The sequence below is a fragment of the Vipera berus genome, assembly GCF_964194415.1.
Source record: "Vipera berus genome assembly, chromosome: Z".
Lineage (NCBI taxonomy): Eukaryota > Metazoa > Chordata > Lepidosauria > Squamata > Viperidae > Vipera > Vipera berus.
In genome coordinates this window covers 51712914-51728952 of record NC_138205.1, presented here as the reverse complement: position 1 = coordinate 51728952, position 16039 = coordinate 51712914, and the positions used below count along the sequence as shown (strand labels likewise).

Below are 16039 nucleotides of genomic sequence, written 5' to 3'. Positions count from 1 at the left end.
TCAAACCCTGTTCTGTGCATGTGCGCATGTATGTGCATGTGCACATGGCAGAGGACCGGCTCCCAGTTTTTCCTTTTGTGAGGGAACCGGTTCCGAGTGGCTCTTTCACTGTTTCAGGTTGCTGACCCCTGATATAGACCAATTCAACAATCAGAGGATACAGTCTTTCCAAGAGACATTTTATAGTAATAATGAAAGGTTTGAATTATCCTGACACATGCTTAGGATTCAATTCTGCTTGTCCAATAAATTCCATTTTTCTTTTGTTGGCAAGTTCATTTATCAGAAAGTGGAAGAAAGAATAAGAGGGTGGCTGCCCTGGATCTAACCCTCATCCATGGGAGCAATTGGTTAAAGAAATAAGGTGTGGAAAGTGACACTATCATCCTTGAATTTGTGATATCCTCAGGATGAGAATCTGAGGAAAGAAAACTCTGCATACTAGACTTCAGAAAAGCACAGTTTGATGAACTCTTGAGGGTAAGTGAATGGATCCATTGGCATGAAATCTTGAAGAATGTCCAGGAAAGAGAAGAAATTCTACAAAACCAATTACTGATGGCACATTTAAACACTATCCACACAAGAATGGAAAACTGGTGAGTTCAAGAGGCTAGCAAAGATACATGGAGAATTTGGGTCTGAGCCTGGTGCCGAAGCCAATAAAGAACACCAGACACAAGATGTAGTTGTTTTCCTTTTACTGAAGTGCTCCAAGAAAAAGGGTCCTGGCTAGAAAATGCTAAGGAACCTCAAACAATAGAATTAATAAAGCTTTATACATTTTCACTAAAGCGGAAAACGGGATAAGGTGGGATACATAAAACAAATAGTCTAATAAACATTTTAATAATGATCTAACAATTGTACTATTGGTCTTTCGCCATCCCTATTTCTAAGACTTGACTAATGAATGCTCCAGGACTTATTTAATACAGATTCTATTTGCTCCAGGCCATCCTTATTTCTCACTTCTAGCTGAGGTATGCAGGATGCTTAACTCTTTGCTACTGCTATCTGTCATCAAACCACCTAGAATTGATACAAGTGTGCATATTATCTGTGAATAAACATTCTTTATTCTTGCCAGACAGATTCCACAATTACAGACATCCCAGTTTTCTTTCAAGTGCATGCTATGGTCTTGCTTTGTTTTAGCAGACAGCCCATCAGGAGATAGTAAAAGGCAAGATTTATTAACTTCAATTTTGCCTCTGTCTTCTCTCAGAGTGGGAATGGAAACCTAACTGATCATAATTATGTCACGGGAAAGCAGGGAACTCTAGCTTAGATAGAAGAAGCTAAAGTTAAATTAGCTAAGAGACAACTTAGTCAATTTAAAGGAATTTAAGTCTCCAGGGTCAGATGAATTGCATCCCAGGGTACTGAAGTAATTGGCAGAGATTAATGCAAAATCATTTTGGGTAATCTTGGAGAAATCCTAAAGCAGGGATGTCAAACTGCCGGCCTGTGGGCCAGATGCATCATAGCGAAACTGCACCCACCCCATTGCTGGCAATGGAAAAAAAGTCGTGATACGTCAAGACACGTCATGTAACGTTGCGAGTTTCACACCCCTGTCCTAGAGGATTAGTGAAACAAATGCAACCTATATCATCAAAAACAAAATGAAGTATCCCAAAATTACAGACCTGCAGAGTTTAACATCTATCCTAGATAAGGTTTTCAAACGCTCAAAAACAGTATGGTTGTGAGTGCCTGAACAGGCATGCCTCAAAGAACAGGTGCTCAGATCTCAATGAAACCTTGTTAGAATATCTCATTGTGTTCTTCATATAGAGGTAGCATATTGGCTAGATGATACTTCTGTTAAGACAGATTCACGGTTGGCTAAATTGCAGAATCCAGATAGTGCTCATTAACCATTTCATTTCAGCTTGGAGAAAAGCATTGAGTGGAATGCCACAAAGGCTCTTTCCTAGGCCTTCTGCTGTTCAACATTCAGGATGAGGATGTTGAAGAACAGTACAATGTTTGCAGATGATGCAGAACTGTGAGGAGGGAGTAATACTTCAGATGAGAGAGAATCTAGTGTTAGGGTTACAGAAGTTAGGAGTAGATGAGCCAGGTGTTTCCTTCTATTACCACACAGATCATCCCATACAATAGAAGCCAAGCCAATGCTGCTGTTTTTGCAATGAAAATGGACTGCATTTGACTTAACAAGTCAAGTCAAAATAACTTTCAGTAGTCCTGGGTAAATGTTATCTGATGATAAGTATCCATGACAGCACAACTCCCAGTATTCCTGTCTGCAAAAGACTTGTATCTCTATTGTGATTTGTTGAGCAATGGGAAGAGAAGAGGAAAAGGCACATGGAAGAAGAAGAAAAAATATATCTCAGAATTTGCCAGAAATGGATTTCAGAAGGAATATTGACTTTAGGAGTAAATATTAGTACTCCTTTTAGGAGGACATTAGAAGAATTTATTTTACCATCCATCTATCCATCCATCCAATCTCAATCAAATGACTCTGGGTGATGATGACTGTATGGCACTAATATTATGCTTGGCTATCACCAAGAGGAACTTTGATACCACCACTGCCAAATTTGATGACAAAACAAAACATTTAATAAGAGAAAGAGTGGCCTCTTTGAATCATTGGTGAGCATTCCAGACTTGTTTTGTTATGCTGTTGCCAGCAACCCTGCTACTAGGATATCCACCTGAATTTTACTTCTGACCACCCTCACAAATTTTGAGCCAAAGAAATTTTCACTCAGTTTGTCTTAAATTTCTAGCCCCAGTTGAGGTGTATGTGGCTACTCACCCTATTTCAGTTTCTTGATTTGCCTCTTACAGCAAGTAGTTGCATTGCAACTTATATTTCATGTAATTAAGTTGCCCTGCTATGAATTTTACTAGATGAAAGTATATATTCATACAGTGTGATCATTCATCCTTGAAATTTTATGCTGAGAGCTCCTCCCCAAATAGATTCCCCCCCCCGGCTCTTCTTGATAGTTGAATGCTGTAATGCAGGGGTGTCAAACTGCCGGCCCGCGGGCCAGTTGCATCATGTAGAGGCCGTGCCCACCCCAGCTCCAGCAATGCAAAAAAAGTCGCAAGTTTGACACTCATGCTGTAATGCAGGGGTCTTCAAACTTGGCCCTTTTATGACTTGTGGACTTCAACTCCCAGAATTCCTCAGCCAGCTTGTCTGGCTGAGGAATTCTGGGAGTTGAAGTCCACAAGTCATAAAAGGGCCAAGTTTGAAGACCCCTGCGTAATGGAAAGAACCTGGAATTAAACTTGACACTTTTAAAAAATGTAAATCATGCACTTTTCTCTAAGATATTCTTATCTTTGCAGTTCCTGTTTATGTAATACACAAAAATATATGGAACTGGCCTCCAAGTTACCTCTCGGTTTTTGCCTTATGCTGCTTGTGAGTTAATCTGTCAGTATGTTCCATCAGTTGACCTTTTGCTTGGTTTTTCCTTTGGCTGTTTTTGCTAAAAACAGGAATTTAGCTGTTAATTGTTAACAACTTATGAGAGGTCTGATTCAAGCCCATTACAAAGCCATAAACTAGACTTCAGTTTTCAAAGATTTTTGCTACCCTGAACCTCCACAACCCCTCCCCAAATTGGGAACTTTTTTCTCTTTTGCAGACATGTCATGCGGCAAAATCAAAATACCCGAAGAATTATCAATTTTTCCTTTTAAAACCCATCCCAAACTAGGTTTGCTCTGTCTTCTCCAATAATATCATGATATTATTTCACACATTCCCAAAAACTAAAGCAAATGAAACCACCATCTCCACCATGATTTGTGAACTCATGGATCAGAGCTCAGTTCAGAAATATGTAAAATAATAAATATAACCATAAGCCAAATTTGAGACTTTCATCAACAAATGACATCAATGGTCTGTGCTCGGCCTTGGTTAAAAAGAAGCATTTTAGGGAAGACGTTTCCTGATGCAGAAATGACAGTTTTCTATATTGCACAATACCTCAAAGTTCCATAAACAAAACTCCATTCACTCCGTTAGTGGAGTGGTTGAATTGGTTTGTTCCATTTGTATCAAAATTTCAGATGTTAACTTTTGACACAGGATAGTCATCCATTCTTCAGATTAAAAGAAAAGACTGTGCACAGTTATAGAATAACTACTCATAAAAGTTCATTGCCAAAATTAGAGCTCTGGTACTGTGGGAACTGTGAAACCTGCATTTCCCCACCCCTTAAAAAAAGGGAAGGATGGAGGAATGTAATACTGAACTGTAAAACTAATTAAGTATAGTTGAAATTTTAATTTATCACATTTCTCCAATATAAGTCAACATAAATTTGCTAACAAAACAGATGCCATACTTTATTAATAACAAAACGCTCTAGATAATATCTTTAGAAATATTCCATGCAGACATTTACCAAAACCAAAACCTATCTATATTATAGCCTTCCCTAACCTGGGGCCTAATAAACCAGCTGATGGGTAATGGCAGCCCCAATCCAATATATAACCAAAGTCACTAAGCTGGAGAAGTTTGGTGCAATATAGGAGGGCTGAATTCATCAACCTTATTTCTTTGGCATTAGAAAATGTACCATACATTCTTTAAGGGTAGCAAACTATTGCAACAGTTAAAGGCTGATTATTTGACTTCACACTCCAATACCCAATTACCCCGGAGTGATGATCTCCAGAAACGTGAGCAGTACTGGCAACTGGGTGGAGTGATAGTCTTTTATCATTGTCAATCTCTATCCCAAAACATCTTCCAGGATGGATATATATATATATGTATATATATTGCTGATCTTCAAACTACAGTGTTTTCTTGTCCTGTGGCCTGAGCAATTGTGTGACACAATAGGGGATTAGCGCAGCCACAGCCAAGGGCACAGCAGCACTTTTGCAAAAAGAAAACAGATAGAAGAGAAGCTCCACCTTGGCTGGAGGCTTGAAGAAATCAAACAGGTGCAGGATAAGAAGTGAGATACCGATGCTGCCCAGTCGAAAGTTTATCTGCTGCCCACGTTTACTTTTGCAGCTCTCTATGTACATTGGGGAATTAAGGGCAAGTCCCAGTCCAAAGAGGATTCCCAGGTTGCGCAAGAGGCCAGCAAAGGGGGTAGTGTCCAGATGCACCCATTCTGGATGCTCACACCATGTCTTGGCCTTCTCCAAAGTCCATAGGAGGTCCACACCAAATACTTTGAGCAGCAGGTAGAAACCCAGAGCAAAAGAGAAGAGGAAAAGGGTGGTAGCTATATATTTCCGCAGGCTGGGATCATAGATGGAAGTGATGTATTGGAAGGATTCGGCCACCAATATACCTAACAATGAAGAGGAAATGACACTGTTTAGAATGCCACAGGACTTTAAAACTCTCAGAAATACGAGGCAACAAGTCTTGCATTTCACTTGGTAAAATAGCTTAAATCTGCTGGTAGCTAAAGGAGAAGGGGTTCTCCTGTCCCAAATTGTATACTTTATATGTTTACATATATATTATCTAATTTTGGTCACAGGGAATTGCCTAGAAACTGGTAAAATATAGTGACATAATCTAAAGGCTGCAACCTATATTATATCTCAGCATACCATGACAAAACTTGTATAAGAGCTGCACTGACCTGAGAAGACACCAGCAATGACTTGGTGTGGAAAATGAGCTGCCAGGAAGACACGAGAGAGACAGACACAAACTTGGATGGTCCAAAAAGCAGCCCAAAGCACTGCTTGCAAAAAGCTGCCATTGGGAAAAAATAAGAGGGAATAAAAAAGAAACATGTTTCCAACCTGTGAGTAATTTTAGAGACTAGAAAAATGGCCAAACGCTCCCTTTCTACCTATTCTGCTTGACCTGAACTAACCACAGTTATTTCTCCACTGAAATATTTTGGACACAAGGCTTTGCAAGGATAGTATGCATTCTTTTTTGAATCCCAAGACAATTCATATTACAGGAGGTCCTTGATTTACAATCATTCATTTAGTGACCATTTGAAGTTACAATGGCATTTTAAAAAGTGACTTACAACCAATCCTCACACTTACAATGTTTGTAGCATCTCCATGATCATGTGATTAAATTTGAATGCTTGGCATGTATTTATAATGGTTGCTGTGCCCTGGGATAATGTGATTGTCATTTGCTATCATCCTAGCTGACGTCCAACAAACAAACAAAGTCAGGGGGGGGGAAGCTGGATTCACTTAATGACATGTGATTCACTTAATAGCTGCAATGATTTAATCACTGTGGCAAAAATGGTTGTAAAATCAGATGCAGTTCACTTGATGACTCCCTTGCCTAACAACAGAAATCCCTACAGTAGTTGTAAGTCAAGTACTATTATACTGTCCCTTATATTCAAACTAATGAAAAATAGATCTGCTTATTTCAGTACATCTCAGTTTTGTTTGGTTTTTTTTTCATTTTTGCAGATTTGCCAGATGGATTATTCTGCTTTCATTTTCAGGATACTATTACATTAGTTTGTCAAATGTCAGTTTTTTTCCAAAGTTTGCACTAAAATATGTGTATCTGAGTGCAACAGGTATTTTATCTGCAATTTTGAATAGCTCTTATAAACAGATTTTCCTAGCAGTACATTTTGGTATGAATATATGCATCTTAAATAAACTTCCTCTTGCTTGTCTGTATGTTGGGGTGTGTGTGTGTGTGTGGTGTGTGTGTGTAGATATATATTTGATTGCTTATTTACAGAAGTATGAATTCAATTCATTCAATTCAATTAATTTGGTTTGAAAAAATTATTATGTGCAAGCTAAATAAATTTCTTCATGTTTAGTTTTTGGCTAGCACATTTTTTATTATTTCACCAAATGATGTGCTTACCGATGTTTCCATGATGGAGATTTCCTTCCACGGGTGATAGAGAGAATGGCTGTAACTATCACGTAATACACACCAGCTGAACCCATTGCATGACCAGAAGGACTCCCTAAAGTTGGAGGAAAAAACCTTTGACTTTCCAAAATTGCCAATCGTGTATAGGCTTTAAGAAATTTTTATTTATTTATTTATTTATTTTATTTAATTTTATTTATATACCGCCCTTCTCCCGAAGGACTCAGGGCGGTGAACAGGGCAAGCATAAAAAATACAGAGTTACAAAAGTTAAAATAGGATTAAATATATGCCCACTAAAAACAGTAAATACAAATATTAAAATAACAATAAAAAAAACCCAGCCATCCCCCATCAGGCCAGGCCGGCTTGTTCAAATAAGAATGTCTTTAGATCGCGACGGAAGGAGCGAAGATCGGGCGCCATCCGGAGCTCAACCGGTAACTGATTCCATAGCTCCGGGGCGCCCACAGAGAAGGATCTCCCCCTGGGGGCCACCAATCGACATTCTCTGATCGGTGGCACCCTGAGGAGGCCCTCTCTGTGGGAACGCACAGGGCGAAGGGAAGTTGATGCCGGCAGCAGGTGTTCCCTAAGGTACTCCAGACCCATGCCATGTAGGGCTTTAAACACCATTACTAGTAACTTGAATCTCACCCGGAAGACAACTGGCAACCAATGCAGCTCACGGAGCAGAGGTGTGACATGGGAGTATCGGGAGACTCCCAACACAACTCTCGCGGCTGCATTCTGTACCAGTTGGAGCCTCCGGGTGGTCCTCAAGGGCAGCCCCATGTAGAGAGCGTTGCAGTAGTCTAGACGAGAGGTCACGAGCGCGTGAGTGACCGTGCATAAGTCGGGATGACCTAGATAGGGCCGCAACTGGCGCACCAGGCGAACCTGGGCAAAGGCCCCCCGAGTCACAGCCACTATGTGGTCTTCCAAAGTGAGCCGTGAATTTAGGAGGACTCCCAAGTTGCGAGCCCTATCTATGGGGGGTAATAGTTCACCCCCCATAGAGAGAGATGGAATATCCGGAATAACCCGGGATGCAGGTATGCAAAGCCACTCAGTCTTGTCGGGGTTGAGTTGAAGTCTGTTCCTCCCCATCCAGACCCGAACCGCCTCCAGGCAACGGGACATCACGTTGAGGGCATCACTGGGGTGGTTTGGGGTCGAAATGAAAAGCTGGGTATCATCAGCGTACTGATGATACCCAACTCCAAAGCCACGAATGATCTCACCCAGCGGTTTCATATAGATGTTGAACAGGAGAGGCGAGAGGACTGACCCCTGAGGAACTCCACAAACGAGAGACCTTGAGGTCGACCTCTGCCCCCCTGTCAACACCGACTGCGAACATCCCAGGAGATAGGAGGAGAACCACTGCAAAACCGTGCCTCCCACTCCCAATCCCCTGAGACGCCGCAGCAAGATACCATGGTCGATGGTATCGAAAGCCGCTGAGAGGTCTAATAGGACTAGGACAGAGGAATATCCCCTGTTCCGAGCCCTCCAGAGATCATTCACCAGCGCGACCAATGCTGTCTCCGTGCTGTACCCGGGCCTGAAACCTGATTGGTACGGGTCTAGATAATCCGCTTCATCCAGGACCAGAGGGAGCTGATGCGCCACCACACTCTCAACAACCTTCGCAAGAAAGCGAAGGTTGGAGACCGGACGAAAGTTGTTCAACACAGCTGGGTCCAAGGCAGGCTTCTTGAGGAGAGGCCTCACCACCGCCTCTTTCAAGACGGCGGGGAAACTACCCTCACTCAAAGAAGCCGATATAACTGCCTGGAACCAGCTTTGTGTCCTCTCCCGGGCTGCATAAACCAGCCAGGAAGGCCACGGGTCCAATAAACATGTGGTGGAGCTCAGCCTCCCCATAATCCTGTCCACTTCCTCCAAAGTCACAGAATCAAACTCCTCCCAAGTAATATCGACAAGACCGCCCGTGTCCTGATCGTCAGACTCTGCCCAGTCAGAGTCCAGACCGGTCCGAATCCGAGCGATTTTGTCCGACAGATGTTGGTTAAACTCCTCGGCACGACCCTGCAAGGGTTCCTCCCTCACCTCTTGATTAAGGAGGGAGTGAGTCACCCTAAACAGGGCGGCCGGGCGATTATCTGCGGACGCAATAAGGGTAGCAAAGTGATTAGACCTCGCCACCCTTATCGCAGCGAGATAAGACCTAATGAGCACCTGTAGCAGCTTCGCGAGGTTTAGGATTAGGCTCACATTAGAGAGATAGAGATCAAGCAAAGGAAGCTCACTGGGTGAATTGGATCAGATCTTCTATCTCAGCCAAGCCTACCTCAGAGGGTTGTTTTGTGGCCTAGATCTCCATTAACCCTGAGTTCCTGGAGGAAAGGTGCAGTACAAAAAACAGATATTTTAAGGCATTTGTTGGTGTTGTATTGGAATTAGGAGCCTGAAAGGTGAGCTTTAAACAAGGGAGTACATGAAAATTTTGCATGATTACCATGTCAAATAAACCACGTTTCAGTGAAGGGAGGTACATAGGCTTTCAGATGGAAGGAACTACTTTATGTCTGTGACACCACCTAGATAAATTGATCTTACCAGCTGACAGCTGATAAAAACTGCACTCTGCTTCTTTAATCACATTTTGCCAAGTGGGATGTCATTTTTCTATCCATCCTTTTCTTATACTGTCCCACTTCTATTATTTTAGTGGGGTTTTCTTGGGAAACTCACCTGGGCCGGTTTCACAGGTAACTGGGAACTGCTGGATTTCAGGGGCAGAAGTATTTTGATAGAAATTGGTCTCATGTACCCACCAGTAGGGTCTTTGTCCAAAAAGGATCCTGCAGAGAAAGAGATTGTCTGAGGTGCTATCAGTCAATTAAAAGGGATTCCATTTGCATCACAAGCCATAGTGAAGTCACATGCTCACTGATTTTTTCTGAACATTGAGATCCAGAGTATTTACAATGAGATACTGATCTAGGAATCATGGGATTTAGGGAACCTATGCAAGAAAGTAATAAGCATGGCTCTGGCTTATCCACTGGACAATTGTCTTTATCTTAGCTTTGAAGGCTACACAACTTTAGTAACTGAGGACCTTTTCCCATGCCATAAAAAATAGCTTCCTAGGCTTTAGCTAATTTTCTAGAAGAGGAGAAAAAAGGGAGAAACTGGAAGAAAAAAACCTGAAATCTTAAATCTATCCAGACACTCTAAACAAGCAGGTTCACATAGTAAAAGATGGATTCTGGTAAGAGTGGGATGAGCTTGTCATTTCTGCAGTGGTTAATCTCTTGAGAAGATAGTTGCAGAATCCAGGCTTTTTAAGGTGGAAGATGTTGCTGTCTAAGTCATTATTTAGCCGTGGTTGGTTGATTAATTCACAATTTGCTGAATTTGTCCAACTGACTAAGGTATAAACCATAGTTTACAAACCACAATTGGCAGTATTCATGCAATACACTAAGAAAAAGCAGACAGTCGTGGCTTAGCATATGTGAGCTCAGCCTCCATGTTCAGCGGCTCAGCCTAACAATGAAACTCTTAAGTTCATGTGGTAAACTGAAGTTGACAGACTACTTACCACTTAAATACGAGGTTTAGCCAGTCACCAATCACAGCAACCCAGATGAGCTTGATTCCCACTGCTTCGCAGAGATGGAACCAAATAGGAAACAGGACAAAGAAAGTGTTTCGGAGGTCAGCAGCAAAAGAAACAAAGAGGAACCAGTCCTGCGATCCTGGGTATTTTGTTTGCAGAAAGTGTGTGGCTTGGATGCCTGTGTGATATAGAAAATCCATGCTGGCTTCCATTTTATCTCCGGTTGAGCAAAAAGCTATCTTTGGTCTATATTGCAGCTACAATGCACCCTTTCACAGAGGCCTGCTGTCTTTTATTCCCTCCCATGTGTGGCAGCTTGAGCTTTGAACTCAAAATTACTTTGGTCACAAAAACACCTCCTGGTCAAAGGTACTTCCCCAAACAGCTTGGGACAAACACACTTAAAGCAACTTGCATAAGAGGGACAAGTAAGCTATCCAAAACAATCCAGGTAGTCAGCATGACAAAGGTGTTAAGTCTTTGTAGAGTTGCTTTATAATTATTATTCTGCCTCCATTTCCTGGCAAAAATCCAATGGAACATAGCTGCGTTTTGTCTGTGCATCCCTTCTCGTGATATTAGATGGACCATGTAGGGATTGGGTTTGGGTATCCAAAGTTGATCCTGGATCTTATTGAGTACAACTCAAATGGAAGTTCTCTAAAGGTCAATTGATATTAGCCCATTATTTGAAAACCTGAAGGCAACTACAGATAGTCCTCATCTTACAACCATTCGTTTAGTGACCAGTTACAATAGCACTGAAAAAAGTTACTTTTGATCATTTTTCACACTTTTGAGTATTGCAGAATCCCCATGGCCACATGATCAAAATTTGGGCATTTGGCAACTGGCATGTATTTATGGCAGTTGCAGTGTCTCAGAGTCAAGTGATCACTTCTGACAAGCAAAGTCAATGGGGAAGCCACATTCACTTCACAACCACCTTACTAACCTGACAACTGTAGTGATTCACTTAACAAATGTGGGAAGAAAGGTCATGTTGTTCAGTCGTTAAGTCATGTTTAACTCTTCACAATCCCTTCAACCATAAGATGCTAGATTCCCCTGTCCTCCACTATCTCCACTGCCCAACTTCATGTTCATTGCATCAATGATACTATCTAATCATCTCATCTTCTGCCATCTTCTTCTCCTTTTGCCCCCAACCGTTCACAACATTAGTATCTTTTCCAATGAGTCCTCTTTTCTCATTTGGTGGCCAAAGTATGTGAGATTCAGAAGAAAGACCATAAAATGAGGCAAAACTGTCTTGCTTAGCAATGAAACATTTGGGTTCAATTGTCGCTGTAAATCAAGGATTACACTACAAACTATATTTTAAAATTAACTGAAATAAATAAGACAATTTTTATTATTTTGTCTCCTGGTGGCTATTAAGTTCAAAAGCTGTAGTTGCTTTCAGGGTTGTTTTTTTTTTGCTATCTAAGAACACTTGCTCCAGCTCAGGTGTTGCAAATTAGTGACCTGATAACATATTTCAATCATTTCTATGCCCATAATCATCACATGAAATAATAAGCAGTGTTGGGATACAGTTTTCATGCATTCTGTACAACTACACCGGTCACCAAGGTGGCTGTGTTTATTAGTTTGCATCTTTGGTATATATGCCTTTTTATTCTGAGTAAAGTTTCCTATTTACTGTTGCAATTAAGCAGCAAAGGCATGTGGACTGCACAGTGTTTGTCCTATATGGCTTTTTGCAGAATTTCTAACAGGTTATGGGCTCAGTCATAGCCGGCTACAGTAAATAAGTGCAAGATACAGCAACAGAAAGAAAACTGCAACAGAATAAAAGAAAATGGCCAATGGCCACAGCTGCAACAAAGTTTTCATTTGCAAATCTGACAAACCAGAACTACCAGTCTTAGAAATTCCAGATGAAAATACTGCTAATAAGAGATGGTACGTGAAAAATGTATAAATGGATGTTACTCTCCCTTCAGATGAATGGATAGAGAAAGCTCAGAGCACAATCTTTTTTTACCATAGATAATGATCAAATTATACATATATGTAAGCATGAAACTGCTAAAGAAATGTGGAAGGTTACAAAAGGTGCATGAAAGAACTAATCTCAGCAATAAACTAAATAGAAAGCTATACCAAACCAAGCTAATGAAAAGCCAGGAGATGTAGAATTACATAAGGAAGACCCTGGAAATGGTTGAAAGCCTGAGAGGTATAGGAGAAGAAATAAAAGATTTTCATGTTGCAGCACTATTACTTAGTGTGAAACACTTGTCACAGCACTTGATGCACATCTAGATGATGAACTCACATTGGAATATACTAAGGGCAAACTTATGTATGAATATAAAAGTAAAACAGAGAGCATTAATAGTGACAATGCTTCCATTGCAGCGTCTGCTTTAAAGACAAAATAAAAATAAAAACAGTTACATGCAGCAAGGAGCACGTGAATGCTTTATGTGCAAGAAAAAAGGCCATTTAAAAGCAGATTGCAGAATCTGGAAAGCTAGAGTGCAAAAACAAACGAAACTAGCTTCTAAATCAATATACCTTGCCTGCAAAGATGAGGTGCAACTTTTGGATTAAAAAAAATCATATTCATCATCTGAAGCAAAATCTTCCTTCACATTTTTGGCCTTTTGTAGAAAAGCCAAAAATGTGAAGGAAGATTTTGCTTCAGATGATGAATATGTTTTTTTTAATCCAAAAGTTGCACCTCATCTTTGCAGGCATGATATATTGATTTAGAAGCTATGAGTCACATGACAAATGAAGAAATTATTCACCTTGACCAGAGTAAAACAGAAAAAAAAATCACCTCAGCTAATGGACAAATAATGGAATCAGAAGGACTAGGAGATGGTTATCTTTACTGCTCTACCTCCCAGAGTGTCACCAGAAATATACTTGTGAAAAATGTCCTGTATATCTCTGCTCTTGAAACTAATCTTTTGTCAGTGAAGAAGCTCACAAAACAAGGCAATGGAGTGACCTTCCAAGAAGAAGTTGTGCCATCACAAAAAGGGATATCTTATTTGCAAAGGTTAAAATTACAGATGAACTGTATCAGCTGAATAGCAATGAGGTGGTTAAGGAAGAAAAACATTCAAACTGCATTCACACATGGCACAGACAACTTGGGCACAGAAGTCCTGACATAATAAAACATAGCTGTCACTCGATTGCGTCACATGACATATCATGATTTATTGCAACATTTTTTGCCTTTGCGGAGCCGGGGTGGGCGTGGCCTGCGCATGACCCATCTGGCCCATGGACCACCAGTTTGACACCCCGTAATAAAGAAATTAACTGAGAATGACTATGCAAGTGGAATAAAAATTAGTCCATGTGATCAAGCAATGAAATGCACTAGCTGTATAAAAGGAAAAATGATAAGAAAAGTCTTTCCAAAGCAGAGTAACAGCTGAGTTGTTTCATCTATGGTACTGATATATACCTTTTTGTTCTGAGTAAAGTTTTCCATTTCCTGTTACAGTTAAGCAGCAAAGGCCCACATGGATAGTGCGCTGTTGGTCCTGTATGGCTCTAAACAGAATTTCTAACAAGCAAAAACCCTCTTGTTAAGGGTTGACTATATATTATGTAATAAAGATATATTGAAAAATGAATGTGGCAAATGTTATCAGTTATCATGCAGAATCTTATGCGTGTTTACTTAGAAATAGGAGACAAAGACATTATTTAACACACACACATGCACACGCACACACACACACACACACACACACACACACACACACACAGATTTGTATTTCTAATCCAATAAACAAAGTGATTTAAACATTACAATATTAGTTATAGTAGACAAGGCTCTATAAACACAAATGTGTGTTTGAGAATATATTCACCAAAGTACATCATAATAGTTCAATTTAAAAGCAAAGGAAATGGGCAATAAAAAGATATAAATTAGACAAAAATTTAGAAAAATTGAAATAAACTTATTCCCTGATCCATACTTAGAAGCAGAATTCACTCTGTTTTACCAAAGTTTGTTTCTAGATAAAAATATTTGGGTGATAAACTTTGGAAAGAAGATGCTTAATATTTACAGATGAAGTAAACATTAATTAACCAAATGGCTTCTTTCTCTGGTTTTATCTTTGCTGTGTAATTATGACATTAAATATTTGAAAATTATTCCTATACTGTTTTTCTCTTTCTAATGTTAAAGTGGGCTTCAAGTCTTTCCCTTGTTGAACAAATGTGTGGATTTAAGCGGAATTTGTTTGAGCAAAATTTATTTTATGAGATGACTGCTCTAGTTTGGGCATTATCACACAGACAGGATATTCATTGATCCCAAATATTCACTTCCTGTTAGAAAAGATGTTAGAAGCACACTGCTGGAGAATTCAGGCTGAATTGTCCAGCATTTCACACCTCGCTCTGCTTTTTTTACTACATTGCTTGAAAGAATTAGCTACCCACTGCCTGCCAAGTCACAGATCAATTTAGCAATTGATTGATCTTGATCATTGTCAAGCAACGAATCTGCAGACAGACTAAATCAAAGTTATAGCCAGAAGCCAACATGGGTTTGTCAAAAACAGATCATGCCAGATAAGCCTTATTGCATTCTTCGAAAACGTGACAAAATTAATGGACCAACAAAATGGTGTGCACACAATTTATGTGGACTTCAGTAAAGCATTTGACAAAATAGGCCACAACCTATTATTGGATAAGACAGAAAAATGTGTGTTAGATAGCATCATCATGAGGACCCAGATTGTTGGGGGCAATTAAGCTGACTTTGTAATAATGCTGCTTGGGTGTGTGTGTGAAAGCCCTAATAAGCAGGCATATACATAGAATGAAGGCTACTGCTAAGCTTGTAAGCCGCCCTGAGTCTTTGGAGAAGGGCGGGATATAAATGGAATTAAAATAAATAAAAATAAAATCATCACCAGATGGATTCATAACTGGTTGACAAACCACACTTGTGGTGTTATCCTTAATAGAACTCCACCTGCATGGAAAAAAGTATGTAGTGGGGTACCTCAAGGTCCTGTCTTAGGCTCAATACTCTTCAATATCTTCATAAAGTATTTAGATGTATTTGTAGACGACACCAAAGGGGTGAAAATAGTTAACACTACAGAAGACAAGCTCAAAATATAGAAGGATCTTGATAGACTTGAACACTGGGTCCTATCTAACAGAATGAAATTCATTGATGTTAAAAGGAAGAAAAACCAAATGGACAGGTATAGAATAGGTGGCACCTGGGTCAATAGTAGTAACTGTGAGAGTCCTTGGAGATCTTGGAGTCCTCTTAATGAGCTAGCAGGGTGCTGCAGCTGCCCAAAACTCAATTGGACCTAGGCTACATTAATAGAGGGATAGAATCTAGACATGTTAGTATCACTTTACAATGCCTTGGTAAGACTATATTTGGAATGTTGCATCCAGTTTTGGTTACCATAATATAAAATAGATGTTGAGACTGTAGAAAGAGTCTCGAGAAGAGCAACAAACATGATTAGGGAACTGGAGGCTAAAACATGAAAAACGGTTGCAGGAATTGGGTATGTCTACTCTAATGAAAAGAAGCACCATG

At 40.1% G+C, this 16039-nt stretch overlaps 2 protein-coding genes across 2 annotated transcripts in view; both read right to left on the bottom strand.

Moving 5' to 3' along the window:
• Window positions 1-16039, bottom strand: part of PSME3 (proteasome activator subunit 3) — a 449122-nt gene that overhangs the window by 315940 nt on the left and 117143 nt on the right. The gene's annotated exons all lie outside the window — the stretch shown is intronic.
• Window positions 4808-10667, bottom strand: LOC308677292 (glucose-6-phosphatase catalytic subunit 1-like; the record flags this gene model as incomplete). Its single annotated transcript, XM_081343559.1, has 5 exons — window positions 4808-5319; window positions 5620-5735; window positions 6849-6954; window positions 9582-9691; window positions 10438-10667. 5 exons carry the CDS (start codon window positions 10665-10667, stop codon window positions 4808-4810), a joined length of 1074 nt encoding a protein of 357 aa, XP_081199685.1.